The 14,507-nt window shown below is 39.8% G+C and overlaps 1 protein-coding gene across 2 annotated transcripts; it reads left to right on the forward strand.

The window, feature by feature from the left end:
* Positions 1-2,358: 2,358 nt before the first annotated feature.
* Positions 2,359-12,904, forward strand: ZBTB43 (zinc finger and BTB domain containing 43). 2 transcript variants are annotated; one of them, XM_075439500.1, is made up of 3 exons: positions 2,359-2,456; positions 4,965-5,051; positions 6,597-12,904. In XM_075439500.1, exon 3 carries the CDS (start codon positions 6,620-6,622, stop codon positions 8,012-8,014), a length of 1,395 nt encoding a protein of 464 aa, XP_075295615.1. In that variant the 5' UTR covers positions 2,359-2,456; positions 4,965-5,051; positions 6,597-6,619; the 3' UTR covers positions 8,015-12,904. The 2 variants fall into 2 exon arrangements, with proteins under 2 accessions (XP_075295615.1, XP_075295616.1); XM_075439501.1 differs by lacking the exon at positions 4,965-5,051.
* Positions 12,905-14,507: the final 1,603 nt, after the last annotated feature.

A 14,507-nucleotide genomic window follows, 5' to 3' on the forward strand; every position in this document is an offset into this window, starting at 1 on the left:
GTGAAGTTCGCAATTTTCCCGCTACTTCTTTATTTTCCTGTGCTCAATTTTGCATTACGTTTGCTCTCTGAAGTACGTGCAGCTAGAAGCGAACTGCAGAAACTGAGCCCCCCAATCATTAAGGCCAGTTTTCATGCAAGATTAAACTCAGTTAGATACACTCTGCATAACATGAGCAATTATACACAGTATGCTGGTATGGGTATTCTTTAAATTCTAGCTTAGTATATTCTGGCTTTTTCACCACTGAATCAACCTCCCAGTTCTGACAGTACACATAGAAAAATGCTGATCTAAATGTATGTAATATACCTTAATACTCAGACAAAACCAGCCGTACTGTTGGAGGATGGAGTTATTGCCCTTTGTATTTCTTCAATCATCATACACAAATTTTGCTTGAAGACTCCATAAGGAAGGTATCTGTTCTTCCTTTTATGCTAAGTTTGGAGAATGATCTGGGAATACACACTTTCTCCCTTTCTCTTCTTCATCTACCTGCTGGGCAGAAACCTCAACCTTGCAAAATAATGCCGGGGCGCCTGGTAATTTTGTCCACAAGAGGATTCAGAATGAGCAGAGCAGCTCCCTCTACATCCCTCTGAGACCACTTTCACAGCTTCTACCTTGCCTTGCTAGAGACTTGAAGTTTGACTCAGCTCTAAGACTTTGTTCTCATGGCCAGTATAGCAACAATGCATAGTACTTCGGGAGCTGTTCCTGAACCATCTGTTTCCTCAATTCAACTATTTCATCATTAATAGAATTCTACAAACAATATCGGTCTAAACCTCGAATTGAAATAGCTTAGGAAGGAAGGAAAAACTTGAAAAAGGGTGCACTTTACCAAGATGTATCATATCTGTCCGTCCTTATGTATCTCACACATACCAGTAGACTGAGGGCAGGCCAAAAAAGGTATTTCTCCTCTGGCAATACGTAAATGGCACCTCCAGTGTATACACAGTAACATCTCTCTCTTTAACACAGAACAATTTATTAACAGTGATTTTATTAGAGATGAGCTTGCTATGCATTCATCTTGTGCCGCATTTCTACACATGGAGTTCTTGCTGAATGATTCTTAGTTCTAGATCATCAGGAAATGCTACATTAATCCAAAGAAACAGACTTGAAGAATATGAAAATCATGTGTTCAGAACGTAGGGAGAAGGCATTATGGAATTCAGTTCCTCCTTATATGTATGTGTTAACACCCCCTCAGAAAATTACAGGAAGTATTTCCAGACTTGTAAGAAGTTGTCTTAACTTTAAAATAAGGACATGTATTTTAATAAAGATAATGCCTCAAGGCATGCTAAGACAACTAGTAATGTGGTAAACTTAAACATTAATTTTTTTTGGTGGATTTGTACAAAATTCTGTATTATAATTGGTTACCATTTCTGCAAAACACATTAACTTGCCAAGGAATAAAAAAAAAAGGGCAAGTTGGACTGGGGAAGATTATTGTTCTGCTCCAAAAATGTATCTCCTTTGTTCATTTCCAAGGCACTAGATTGCATTTGTTCTGTGAAATGTGTAAAGTAACCCGCTTTTGACGGCTTGCTGGATTTTGCCTCTTTTCTTACATAACACAGACAACTTGTTTTAGAGATCTGGTGCTTATTGAAGTGTTAATGCTTTCCATATTGTTCATAAGAAATTATAGTGCATATATTACTCTCAGCCTTGTAGCAATTTTTTTCAACAATTCAGAAATACTGATGAAATGGTAATGCTCTCTTTAGTTGCTGCTACCAGATGTTAGTATTAGATCTAGTTTTGCAAAAGAAAGTTACTTGCTGGCAGCAATACCCTCGGGCACGGCAGGCTAGCTGCCCACTGCCAGACCGCCTGCTTCCAGATCTCTTTTCTGTGTGCCAGCCACACAGGGGCCCAAAATCCCCTGCTGTATTCAGTGGTCCAGCTGAAGAGGTGATGCCACAGCAAATGCGTATTATTCTTCATCGCTCCCCCAGGGATTCCGAGAACATTCAGCTCCTCCTGGACTCCCCAGCAGCACTATCGCTCCGAAAGGCTGGTGCTCTTTTCTCCCCTTTTACGACTGCGTGCCGCAGCACCCCGGTCTGCCCCCGGGCCATCGCCCTTAGGCTCGCTCCCCGCCACCGCGACGATGCGGGAGCCCAGCGCCCCAGCCCCCCGCGCTGCCGAGCGCCGCAGCCGCGCCTCACGGTCAGAGGCTTCCCGCAGACGTTCTGCGGGCGGGGAACACGCGGAGCGCGCTTCGCACCCGCGTGGCCCCGGCTGAGCCGCAGCGCGGACAGGAAGCGGAAGTGCTGGGTCGTCCCGTGGCCGGGATGCGGAAGCTGTAGTCAGGAAGAGGGGGGCTGCTTCCGGCATCGGCCGGGCTGGGGCGCGGTGGCAGAGCGGGCGGCACCGAGCGCTCAGGCCGGGTTCGCATCCCGCTATGCGAAAGACCCCGAGGCCCGCAGGTGAGACGCTGCCCGCTTGTGGCCCGCGAGGCCGCGCTGTCGCCGGGCCTGGTTCCGCGGGCCCGCTCTGGGGCGCGGCGGCGCGTGAGGCCTTCCCGCGCCGCGCCGCTCGGAGGGCTCCCGCGCCGCGTCCCGGCCGGGGCGGCTCCGCTCGGCGGGCCGGGGAGCCGTGGGAGGCGGGCGCCGGACCCACTCCGCTCCAGGCTCTGTTCCCGGGGGAAGCCGGCAGCGGGGCCGGGCCGGGCCGGGCCTGTGGCTGCGGCCTGTAGTTTGACGGGGCCTGGTGCTGCGGCGCCCCGAGGTGCGACCGTGGCACGGCGCGGAGTTATCTTCAAAAGCTCCGCGTGTGGAGGGCTGAAGCGATCACCTGCCAGCACCTTTTGGAGTAATTTTATTTTTCAGCAAGTCGTGTGTGCGCTGTGTGTTTCGCCCAATGTTGCAGCACGGAGACTAATTTTTTTTTTTTTATCAATTAAAATAGGAAAACTTTGTTATGAGTCGCGATAAAAAAAATACCGGAACAGAATGCACTGTAAAAGGAGGACGTGAAGCCGCTTTGAAAAAAGTTTTCTTGATCTGTAGGGCTTTACTAATAGAAAATATTTTACTTAGGTTTGTTGGCTTTGGTTTTCATGAGAACTTAAAATACACAGAAGTCTGCTCCCACCTGGAATTGTTTCCATGGCGGCATGCTGAGTCCCTGCTGAAAGATGGCAGTTCAGACTAGCAGTAATTGTATGATGTCTATAGACATATCTCTTTAAATTTCAGTTGAATGTATCCTGTAGGGAGGTATTGAAATATAGAGTCTTAAATCTAAGAATATTCTGAAAGGAGGTAAAGCACTGCCTGTGCGTAAAAAAATCTGATTGTTTAAAAAAAGCAGATATTTTGTAATGTACACTAGGTATAAGATAACTGTTTGAAATATTTAAATAACATTGTCAAGTTGTTTTAAGCGAAGTGGAAAGAAAAATTAACGATTGAACTGGCAGGCATAGCCTGTTATACTCTGGAAAAACATCAGTAGCTGACTTGGTCTCCGGAAGTGAACGGGTTGTATGGGTACACAGCACGACTGATGCTTTGAGGAAAAAAACTGAGGAGTGCTGAAGACAGTCATTTTAAAGGTAGTCTTCTTCTATTACATAGGCAAGAGCTTGAAGGAGGTCAGCTGAACTGCAAGCTTTTCAGAGATTCCTTTTCCAAGGAAGTAATTTAAAAATCTGCTGTTTTCAACCGTCTATTTGATTTACTAAAATAAGAACAATTCAGACTACTGAACAGTTTATATTGACAGTTGTACAGATTGTTCTTGGACTATATAAAAGTGGTTATATGACAGCTAGGTTATAAATGTAGTAGTTTTCAATCCAAATTCCACACTTACACTTGAGGTGTGACAGTATGTGATAATTCACTTCTGGTGAGTTGATTACTGCCCCTAGACTTCTAATTCACTTGATAGGTGGCAAAATGATGCTGTTTTCTGTTTTGCACTGTCATGTGAAAATTTCCATATACTTTGGGGAATACACCTCAAGAAACTTCTTCAAGGATGTGCATAATCATTTTTAGCTTGTCAAAGCAAGCTGTGAGGGCTGAAGGTGAGGACTGTGGGGAGTAATGCTTGGTGATGTAAAGGGCTTTGCTCTTTCCTAACACTGTTAGTCAAAGCACTTGAAAGTAGTGGTGTGCTAGATTTGCAAGTTTTAGGCTGTTTCCTCAGTTGTTGCATCTTGGTTACTGTCTCAGCAGAATGTAACTGCTCACCCATGATTTAGGTGAAGCAGTATTTGTAGGCAAAGTGCCTTGTGCCACCATATGTGGGTGTTTTTTTTGTTTGTGTTTTTTTTTTTAAAAAAAAAAGACTGATTCTCATCTTAAATCTGAGGAACCCAAGGTAGTTGGTGAACACCTTATGAACACCTTATAAGTTAAACAGTTGTTTCAACCAGTAAAACAGTAACGATTTATAAAAATGTGAAAGTCACTGTGACTGTATACAGGAATTATAATGCTCAACTACAAAATTTTTAGTCATTTGACTGTCCTCCAACGGGAGCTGTATTCAGTCCTTTCACTTCCACCACTCAGCATTGGAAATTAGCGTAAGATTTGAAGAAAGAAGGAAACTGGTCAAAAAAGATACCTTTTTTCCTTTTGACTATGTTGCTGTGATTGTTTACGGTTACAAATGGGGTTCATAAATAACAGGTCATTCTTCCTAGTCTGTTTTCTTCAGACACCTTCATAAGGGAGTCAGATTGATACTGTGCTTCTAGTGAAAAATTAAAAGGAAATTTAAAACCATAATCTTCACAGTTCTGCAGAAGATGCCAGTTTCAGTGTTTTACAAGGAGTTTGGGCCTGTAGCTATTGAGAAGTCTTGATGGCTTTCTGACTCCCATGCTCTCTTCTTTATGGAAACCCTAGTCACCTTTATGTAAGATAACAGTGAATAATCTGTTTTCACCTGTGCTCCATATGCTTGTCATCCTTTTCTAGTTCTGAAACTTTGGAGATGGAACACTGAGTTTTTTGGGGATTGGGGGAGAGTTGTCAAGAATGTGAGCTGGAAAACAGATCAAAACGGTAAGGAAGGGATTATGTAACCATGAGCTGTTGATTAAACTTTGAGTGATTTACATAATCACTCCTGCGTAGGCTGCATTTTGTAAGCAAATGCTGCTGCTTTTTCTGTACTTAGCAGTCATACATTTGTGCTGATGTGCCAGCATTTTAACACAGTGAACCAAATGAAGAGTTTTCTATTGATGGTTACATAACCATATGGAAAATATACTATGGTTATTGTACAGGCTCTCTGTAGCAGGGATTCATAATCATATTATCTCAGTTCCATACTTCCAGATAAGTCCTTTAATTTCAGAGTCCTCCAACTGTTTGTAATGCAAATTCTATTTTTGCACCATATTAACAAAGTGCTTTAAATTCTGTATGTATATGATATCTGCTAATTTACTACGTATTCTCAGCTGTGCAGCCCCATCTGTTAAAACTTTGACACTTTCCCACTGAGGAGAAACAGAGAAAAACTGCTTGCTACTCCATGGCTCTTCTGGAATTCCATTGTATTCAATTTACGCATTATCAAATTGAAAAATTGCACAAGTTTAACTTATTCAGGCAGTTAATGATGGTCTTTTCTATTTGCATTTAAATTTTTGTCATCATTTCTAATGATAGTAACATGCAAATTTATCTCAAATTCAGTATAAAATTTAAAGTAGGCATTTTAAAGAGTTTTATTATCTCTTAAGAGGCTGTTAACTTTGTAATAAGACATCTGGATCATGTGGGAATGCAGACGTTAAAATCTGAGCTCTTAGCTGCTAGCATGTAATTGTTACAAATATACAAGGTACACGCAGAAAAAATACGGCAGAGGTATCACTTTCATGATTAACATTTTAATTTCTGTAAGGTTTTTCTTAAGGAGTGTAACAATAACATCTGAAAAAGCTCAGAATTAAAAGATTAGATTGTAGTCCTGCAACTGTACAAGATGTTGCTATTCCACCTCTCAGTTAGTAAAACGACAGGGAAGTATCACTAGAAGAGTCGTAAGCCTCATTCTCACTAGGGTTCTGTCTGTGCTGCCTTTGTCATTGTATGAATCATTATGTTGGCTTTTGAAAACTTCGTTTAAAGTGGAGTATTCCGTATGAGTACAGTCAGTCTTTCTTGGGGGATCGATGAGATAATTTTGTTGGTGGTTGAAATGCAAAATATTTCATATGCAGGTATAAACTCTGGGTCATCTTGGAGTTAGAACTTTACTGCTATAATTTCATCAAATAACTGTTTTTGTTATCCTAAATTCATGCTTGAAATGCTGAATCTGTCTCAACTGGATAACATGCTGTTTGTAGCTCCTGCTGTAGTTGATGGCATAGCAATTTGTGGCCTCAGTACAACTTTCAGAGAAATGAGGTGGGGTAGGAGAAATAGAAGCAGAACAGTGACATAGGTTCCAGAAAATGTTGGGTTGAGTTTCATATGAGTCTGCTTAAGTGTTATTTGTTGAAGAAAAATGAAAAAAAATAGAAGGAAATTGAAAGATCAGTACTTTACTAAGCAGAATTTCTGATTTTTAAATTTTTTTTTTCCTTGCAGCACAACACTAAATTTGTAATGAAATGGAGTCTGGGTCAAGCTCTTTTCGAGTGGAGTTTCCAGATTTTTCTAGCACCATTTTGCAGAAGTTAAACCAGCAGCGCCAGCAAGGTCAATTATGTGATGTGTCCATTGTAGTTCAGGGCCATCTCTTCAGAGCTCATAAAGCTGTTCTTGCAGCTAGTTCACCTTACTTCTGTGATCAAGTTCTCCTAAAAAACAGCAGGCGAATAGTCCTGCCTGATGTGATGAATCCCAGAGTATTTGAAAACATTCTTCTGTCTACCTATACAGGTCGGCTGGTAATGCCTGCTCCAGAAATTGTTAGTTATTTGACAGCAGCAAGTTTCCTTCAGATGTGGCATGTAGTGGATAAATGCACTGAAGTGCTAGAGGGGAACCCAACAGTTCTGTGTCAGAAGATGAACCATGGCAGTGATCATCAGTCCCCAAGCAGTAGTAGTTACAATGGCCTTGTTGAAACCTTTGAACTTGGCTCTGGAGGACAGACGGAATTCCACAAAGTGCAGGAACTAAGGGATGGTGAAAATGAAGAAGAGAGCTCTAAAGATGAATTGTCATGTCAACTGACAGAACATGAGTACCTTCCCAGTAATTCTTCAACAGAACATGATAGACTTAGCACTGGAATGACAAGTCAGGATGGTGAAGAAGGAACTAGTGATAGTGCAGAGTATCAGTATACCAGACCTATGTATAGCAAACCCAGCATCATGTCTCACAAGCGGTGGATCCATGTGAAACCAGAAAGATTTGAACAAGATTGTGAAGGTGTTGATAATCCTTATGATGAACACCAAGTTTCTGAATCTATGAATGCCATTCAGGCAGATCATTCAATCCAGTCTTCAGGTGTTGAAGACTTTCATATAGGCGACAAAAAGATGGAAGCAGAATTTGATGAACAGGCAGATGAAAGTAATTACGATGAACAAGTTGACTTCTATGGCTCTTCTATGGAAGAATTTTCTGGTGAAAGGGCAGATGGAAATTTAAGTGCTCACAGACAGGATCTTATGATAGCAGCAGGCTATGGTGAAGGCATTGAAATGGCTACGGGAATTAAAGAAGAAACATCCCTCACTGGATTCTCACATGCTGATAAGCTGTATCCTTGTCAGTGTGGTAAAAGCTTTACACACAAAAGTCAGAGAGATCGGCATATGAGTATGCACCTTGGTCTTCGACCTTATGGCTGTGGTGTCTGTGGTAAGAAATTCAAAATGAAACACCATCTTGTAGGCCATATGAAAATTCATACAGGCATAAAACCATATGAGTGTAACATCTGTGGGAAAAGATTTATGTGGCGGGACAGTTTTCATCGGCATGTGACCTCTTGTACCAAGTCATATCAAGCTTCTAAAGCTGAGCAGAGTACTACTGAGATGAACTAAGATGTTAATGCTTACATTTGTTTAGTAGAGTAAGCAAAATAAACTATTATGCAAATAATGTCTGGTACTTGCTATTGTAAATTCTCAAAAAACCAAGTTTTAATGATGACACTGGTGTAAGCAGACCAAACTTTTGTTTTATTTTCCACAGTATTACTGCAGATGTTTGATGTGTGAAGTGCAAATGGTTAATCTGAAAGGTGCTTGCAAAATGAGGTCTAAGGTCTTTGTGACATTGACTGTAATCACAGAAGTTTTTAGAAGCCCTGTTGTTTTTCCAAGTCTTTTAAATTCACAGTAAACCCAGCTCTAAATTGACCCAAATCGTGCAAAAACTTACATGAAGCAAGAATTCAAGTAGCCCTATTCAATGAAAAAGAGAACTAGGATGATCAAACCAGGTTATATGATTCATATTTTAATGAAAAAAAATTAGCATTCCACCTCAAACTGGAGACTGCAAACATACTTAACATACATCATTAGGTAGCCTACATCATTAAATAGCCTTTGCTGTATTGCTTAATGAAAGGCTGTATTAAAGACGGTTTGGCTTTCCTTTATCTGTCTTCCATTTTTTATCCATCTTCAGTAAAACAAATGTTGTGCCAATTCCTATTTAGAGTCTGTAAAGCACTTAAATATAGTTGAGCACTATATAAACTGCAATCTGTATTGGAATATAATTTGTCTTTGCTCCTCTAGGGTCTAATGCTACATGACTCTTGGCTTGACTAGATTTTGATTGCTGCATTGTGAGAGCTTCTAGAAGTGTGTGTAATAAGTATGTCATCCAAAAAAAAAAAAAAAAGTAACATTTGGAACTTATCCAAATTAATCAAACATTTAAAATGTAGTTTTTTGTTCAGATTTTTGTGGCTTACTACAGTAGCAAGTACCAAACTCCGTGGATTCGCGAATTGACTTTTTGTTGGTACGGAAACTTCTTTGAGAACTTCTACCTAGTTTTAGAAACCTGCTTTAGGAAAATGATTTAGTCATTGATAGGTATCTATACTTTTAATTCTTTACTCTTTGAATAGTAAGAACTATAATACAGATTCTTGGTACGGAACTACTGTGACTGGTTACATGTGATCACAAGCAGCCAAAGTTGTTTACCTCTTCATTTGGAGTTGCTTGTGGAACAAAGTAGAAAGTATGGTATTTGGCTCTATTCATGGTACTGCAGAACATGGTACCATGCTCACATCTGAAGTCTGGATTTTTGCTGGGAAAGTGGCACTTCTTCATTAGGATGAGGACCTATATGCTGGGCTCTCATTCTTGGAGGTATATGGAGGAGTGTTTGTAGTTGAGAGATGCTGCCAGCTCTGCAGGTGGAGTGAATGCATCAGTTGTAAAGGTGGCAACAGGATTTTGGGGTTGAAAGCTTAATGCAGTCCTATGCAAAAGCAGTTAACCCTTCTTTGTAGTTTACTGAAACATATCGTAAAAAGGAAAGAGCCTTTAGAGCATACCTAGACTATAATAGAAAGAGGTGATGTCCAAGTCCAGTGCTGGTAACATGGGGGAAAAATGTTAACCAGCATTGAAGGCCTAAGCCTGTCTGGCCCCAATTTATGTATTGGATTCTGCAATATGCAGGATAATGTATTTTAACAGATCAACCTGTATGGTGAAGCAAAACCATACAAAGATAATTACTATTTAGATGCTTTTTTGAACTCCCAGTTACAAATTGTCTTAAGACACAACCAAACTATCCTGAACATGAATGTTCTCACACTCTGGGGGTTTACTACTCAGTGGGCTGTAATTGCTGTAACTTCTTTTCTGGCATTCTACTTACAAACTTTGATTATTTTTTTTTTAAGAGGCTCTTAATTCTCAGTCTTCTAATGCTTCAGATATTTTTCATATGGAATTTTGTTAAAACAGATTATTCCCAAATATGATGAACCCATTGCTGGCAATGGGCATGAATGGTCAGCACCACAGAGTTCCTGTTCTTAGCACTTAACTGAGCTCTACAGTATACCATGGTGGCCATATATAACCCTTGTAATCAAGGTAACTAAACAGGGATTTGCTCACTAACACTGTAACCTGCTTAATGTATAGAAGCACTTTGTATTAAAAAACAAACCATAAAACTTTATAAGTATGTTTTTTAAACTTAGAAATTATATTCCCTTTATGGTTTGTTTTCACACTGCTAACACTGTCTTTTTTAATATTAGAAAAAATAAATTATAATGCTTGCCTGTTTACATGAGTGTAGAGGAAAGGGTTCTTGCACTCAGTGGCCCTATTTTTCCATTCTCCAAGGCCTTACTACATACAGGGTGTCATTTCTGCAAGTACCATCATCGCATTTGAGGGAAGGTATTCTCATACTCATTTCAAGAATGATCTTGTATATTACATTAGTTCTCAACCCCTTTCAAATTGTCACTTCAGTGTTGCAGAAAAAGGTTAAGGGTGCCTCTTCCCATTTAAACATAAAAAAGGCTGGTCAGAAACACCAGGCTGGAAACCATGGTCAAGCAAAAAATTATTTGTGTTAAACCCAGACCATCCTACAGAGCTGCTAGCAAAACTGTTTTTTTTACCAGCTTGGAATGACTTTTATATGGGACATTTCAAAGTTAAACATTACTCCTATTTACAGTTAGATTACTTTGAAATAAAGCTTTAAAATAAAATGTACTGCGAGAGACACTTTAAAGGTTTTATAACAGGTCCAGTAGATCATATTATAGAACCATGTCATTTTTTAATGACTTAGCATAAATAGTAACTTTTTAATATTTGGCTGTTACTGTTTTACCCCATATTATGACATTGTCTTGAAAGCCCAACAACTGTTGCTCCACCGATGTTGTAGCACTTGGCTTTCTGATGTTAATTTACATGAAATCAATTGATAGCAGGAAAATACTGATATGGTTGTTATGACATCTAGTTGAGAGGGTTGATGATTTAAGGGAAGCTTGAGATACATGTCTAAAATCCTTAGTTTTGCTTATCACAGGCAAAACCGTTCACTTGTGTTTTTCCTGAATTTAATTTATTGCCCTTTGACAAACTTTAATCACTGATTCAGGTACTGGGGGCAAAGATAATAAAAAAAATCAGTTAAACACTTAAGGAGGCATCTTTCCTCCCTCTTCCTCAGGCTCAACTTAAGTCTAACACCTCTCCTCCCTGCTTTTGTAGTCTGCTTCCCTTGTTTTCACCAAGAGTTAGAGTTGCACTCGGTCCATGCCAGTTCTTTTAGTGAGGCGACAGATCACACAGGAGGTTGGGCTGGTATGCATGCTGGCTTGTCTGACGCTCTTAATTTCTTGTTGGGTGTCCTCTGCTGCTCTGAGTTGGTCAGTGTCACTGTTCCTGGTGACACTGGTCCATGGTCCCTTCAGGAATGTGCCTGTTCCAGCTTGGGTCTCCTATGAGCCTCAGTTACTTCAGAGGCATACGTGCTCTGGCATGGCTTACCTATATGCCAAAGTCCCCTCAGAAGTGAATCTCCTCAGGCATGGAGTGTGTCCTTCTGGGAGTGTGTCTCTATATGTGTCCTCAGTGTCTTCTCCATGTGTTTTCCCAAGAGAGCTCTTCAGTTTCTCCGCATGTGTTTCTTCCCCAGGAGTATCTTCTCCTAATGTGTCTCCCTGCACCTCTTGCTGGCAGCTGCCACTCTTTCTTAAATATGTTTAAGCAGAGGCACTGTTGAAGTTCTGGCATGCAGTGAATTGGTTACATCAGTTCAGCGCAGGCTAGAACCTGTTTTGACTAGCAAGGGCAGTTTGCAGCCTCTTGCCACAGGCCCTGCTACTGAAACCCTGCGATTTATGGCCAATACAGTTGTACATAGCAAACCAAGATATGCAGATTCAGCTTCCATTATACTCTTAATCTTCGCTAATGGAGTGGTCTTGTTCCAGATACAAGAAATTATTTCTTGTTTATGTGGAGGAGGGAAGCGATCCATATATATATATAATATGAATACATATGTATATGATAAATTTCATTAATCTTCCCTTAAGCTTCTTCACCTTTAATGATATGGCTTAGAAACATTTGTGTGTTTTTTTATATTGCTCGCTGTTGGCTGTAGTAAAGTGAACGTCTTCTGAAACCAGAATCGTTGTGCACACAGGAGGCTTTCAGAATTTCCTGCTACTGTGAAGCCATTCATTCTCCTATCAGTGGTAAGAACACTTAATGATACTACAACTAAGTTCCTTTTCATTCCATTTTGTAACTAAGATTTTAATTACCATGGAATCTTACGTGTAACTGCAATTCTGAAAAATTCAACTCTTAGCAGGGTTAAGATCTCTGCTTAGGTGTATCTCACCCTTTTGGGGGAGGAGGTTCCTATTTCACACACCACTGTTGGGATTTTGTTTTGTTTTGTTTTTTAAACATTACCATGTTTGTTTTAAGGGTGAGCAGGTAGACTCTAGAAGTTACTGTCGGTACAATTTTTGGTCTTAGCTTTTTTTCATCTGAGGTCTTTCTGGGGTTGAGAAACTTTGTCTCGTACCAAAATCAAGGTGGATGATCAAAGGCTGATGTATTGTGTTTCTCATTATAAAAAGAATACTTGATGCCCCTGTGTTATTGAGCCTGAAAGAACGGAGGCACATCAGATCTTGTAATCTCAACATTTTTGCATTGGTGCCAGAAAGGTGACCTGTCTCTGAATTATGAGAGCCTACAGCAGTGTCTTGAGTGTTTTGCTGTAACAGAGTTAGAACCTTACTCAAAGCAACAAAGGAAAGTTGTGGGGTTTTTGTCAAATGCTTCACTGGATAGCTAGGCTTCTTTAGCTATAAGCTGTAAACTGTCAGTGCCCTGGGGGAAGATGCTGGAAAACAAAATGGCATATTTTTAATGTGATTAAATTGTAAGTTCTGATTTTTGCTTGAAGCCTGTGTCTGTCAATTGCTGCTCCTTTTTTTATTATTCATGGGATTCCATATTTCTTCCAGACATGTAACTGTTTATGCAAGTCAAGTGAATCTTCCTTAATGAGCTATAAGTTTTTACTCTAAAGTCATTTATAATAGTAAATTTGCATATCTTGATATTTTGTGAGATGTTATGCCTGTATTGCAGAGGTTGGATAGTTTTGTCTATAAATATTGCTGTCCTAATTGTACAGCATGGTTTTAATTTAATGTTACTGTTCAATATTTTCTTCTTATAGAAGAGTCCCATGCCCCTTTTTTGTATGACATGTTTTAATAAATGTTATCTGTCAACTTTGTAAATGTTTTCTTAAGCTTGAATGAAAGGAATGCATGTCTAGTACTAGTATTTAATATTTCACTTTTGCCAAAACGATAAGTGCTCAAACAAAAGTACAAATCCAAAAGTTGTTGATATATAACTTTATTAAATATATAACGAAAAAGTGTATCTAGTAATGTGTCTTCTTGAAATGTTGAGAACATGCCAGCCTAGCCTAAGAAAACACTAAACTAAAACCTGATTTTTATAACACAGTAAGTTGGTGGATTTGTGGAATTGGGCCCATTTCTTTGGTGCCTAGGTAATTAGTTCCCAAGTTAGTCCACATTTATCAAATGGGTTTTATTATAACTTTTTTTCAGAATGGTGATCTCTAAAATTTACAATACAGAATGTACGGGCTGATAGGAAAATTCCAGAACATCACTTCATAGTAGCAGCAACTGCATATCTAAAAATTTGAAGTAGGTACAGATAACACAGATTTTTTTTTTCTTGTCTGAGTATAAAAGAAATTTCATACTGTGAAAAAGTATTCAAGACTGAGTTTCCATTATCTTCCCGTGAGGATTCTTCCTCTCTCTGACTAAATTTAGGTACTCTTACTGAACGATTTACTTTGTCCAGCCTCCATGTATTCAGTCCTCATGGAACTGTCATAGCTGATGCTTCTTACTCAGCAGCTTAATTCTTGCTATCGAAACAAAAAATGAGCTCATGGTCATTTAAAGCATATTCAGCTCATTCCTGGAGAAATCAGGATCTGTGTACCACACTCCTCCATCTTCAGTGACCTTAAATGGAATATGGTACAAGCAAATTCATTTCCTCTTGCTGTTGGTTACGCTTGCTGAATACACGTAACAAGCCCAAAGTATTCTGGCTGTTCAGAACTAGTCATTTGATTTTCTTTTATATGAGTGAGTAAATACCATTTGTGCATCTGTTATTTAACTTTGTTATTTATGCCCTGATCAGGATGCTCCCACAGGCTGCTACTTTATCTGATTACCATTCGGCACCTAATTTCTGAAGACCGTCTTCTGTATGTTTTACAGGGAGAGGAAGACATACCTCCGGAAGACAAAATGTGATGTCCAAAGTTAGACCATGTGGCTACCCCAGCAGTACCTGCTGGCAGCAGTCACTCTGACTTTTATCAAACGGTACAGGAACTGTCTGGTAAAGCAGTGAATTGATGGTGCCCTATGTGAACTACAAGCACGTGCAGGATAATTTCAGAAAAGATGTGCGTGCTTGCTAAAGC

Source organism: Opisthocomus hoazin, chromosome 19 (assembly GCF_030867145.1).
Source record: "Opisthocomus hoazin isolate bOpiHoa1 chromosome 19, bOpiHoa1.hap1, whole genome shotgun sequence".
NCBI lineage: Eukaryota > Metazoa > Chordata > Aves > Opisthocomiformes > Opisthocomidae > Opisthocomus > Opisthocomus hoazin.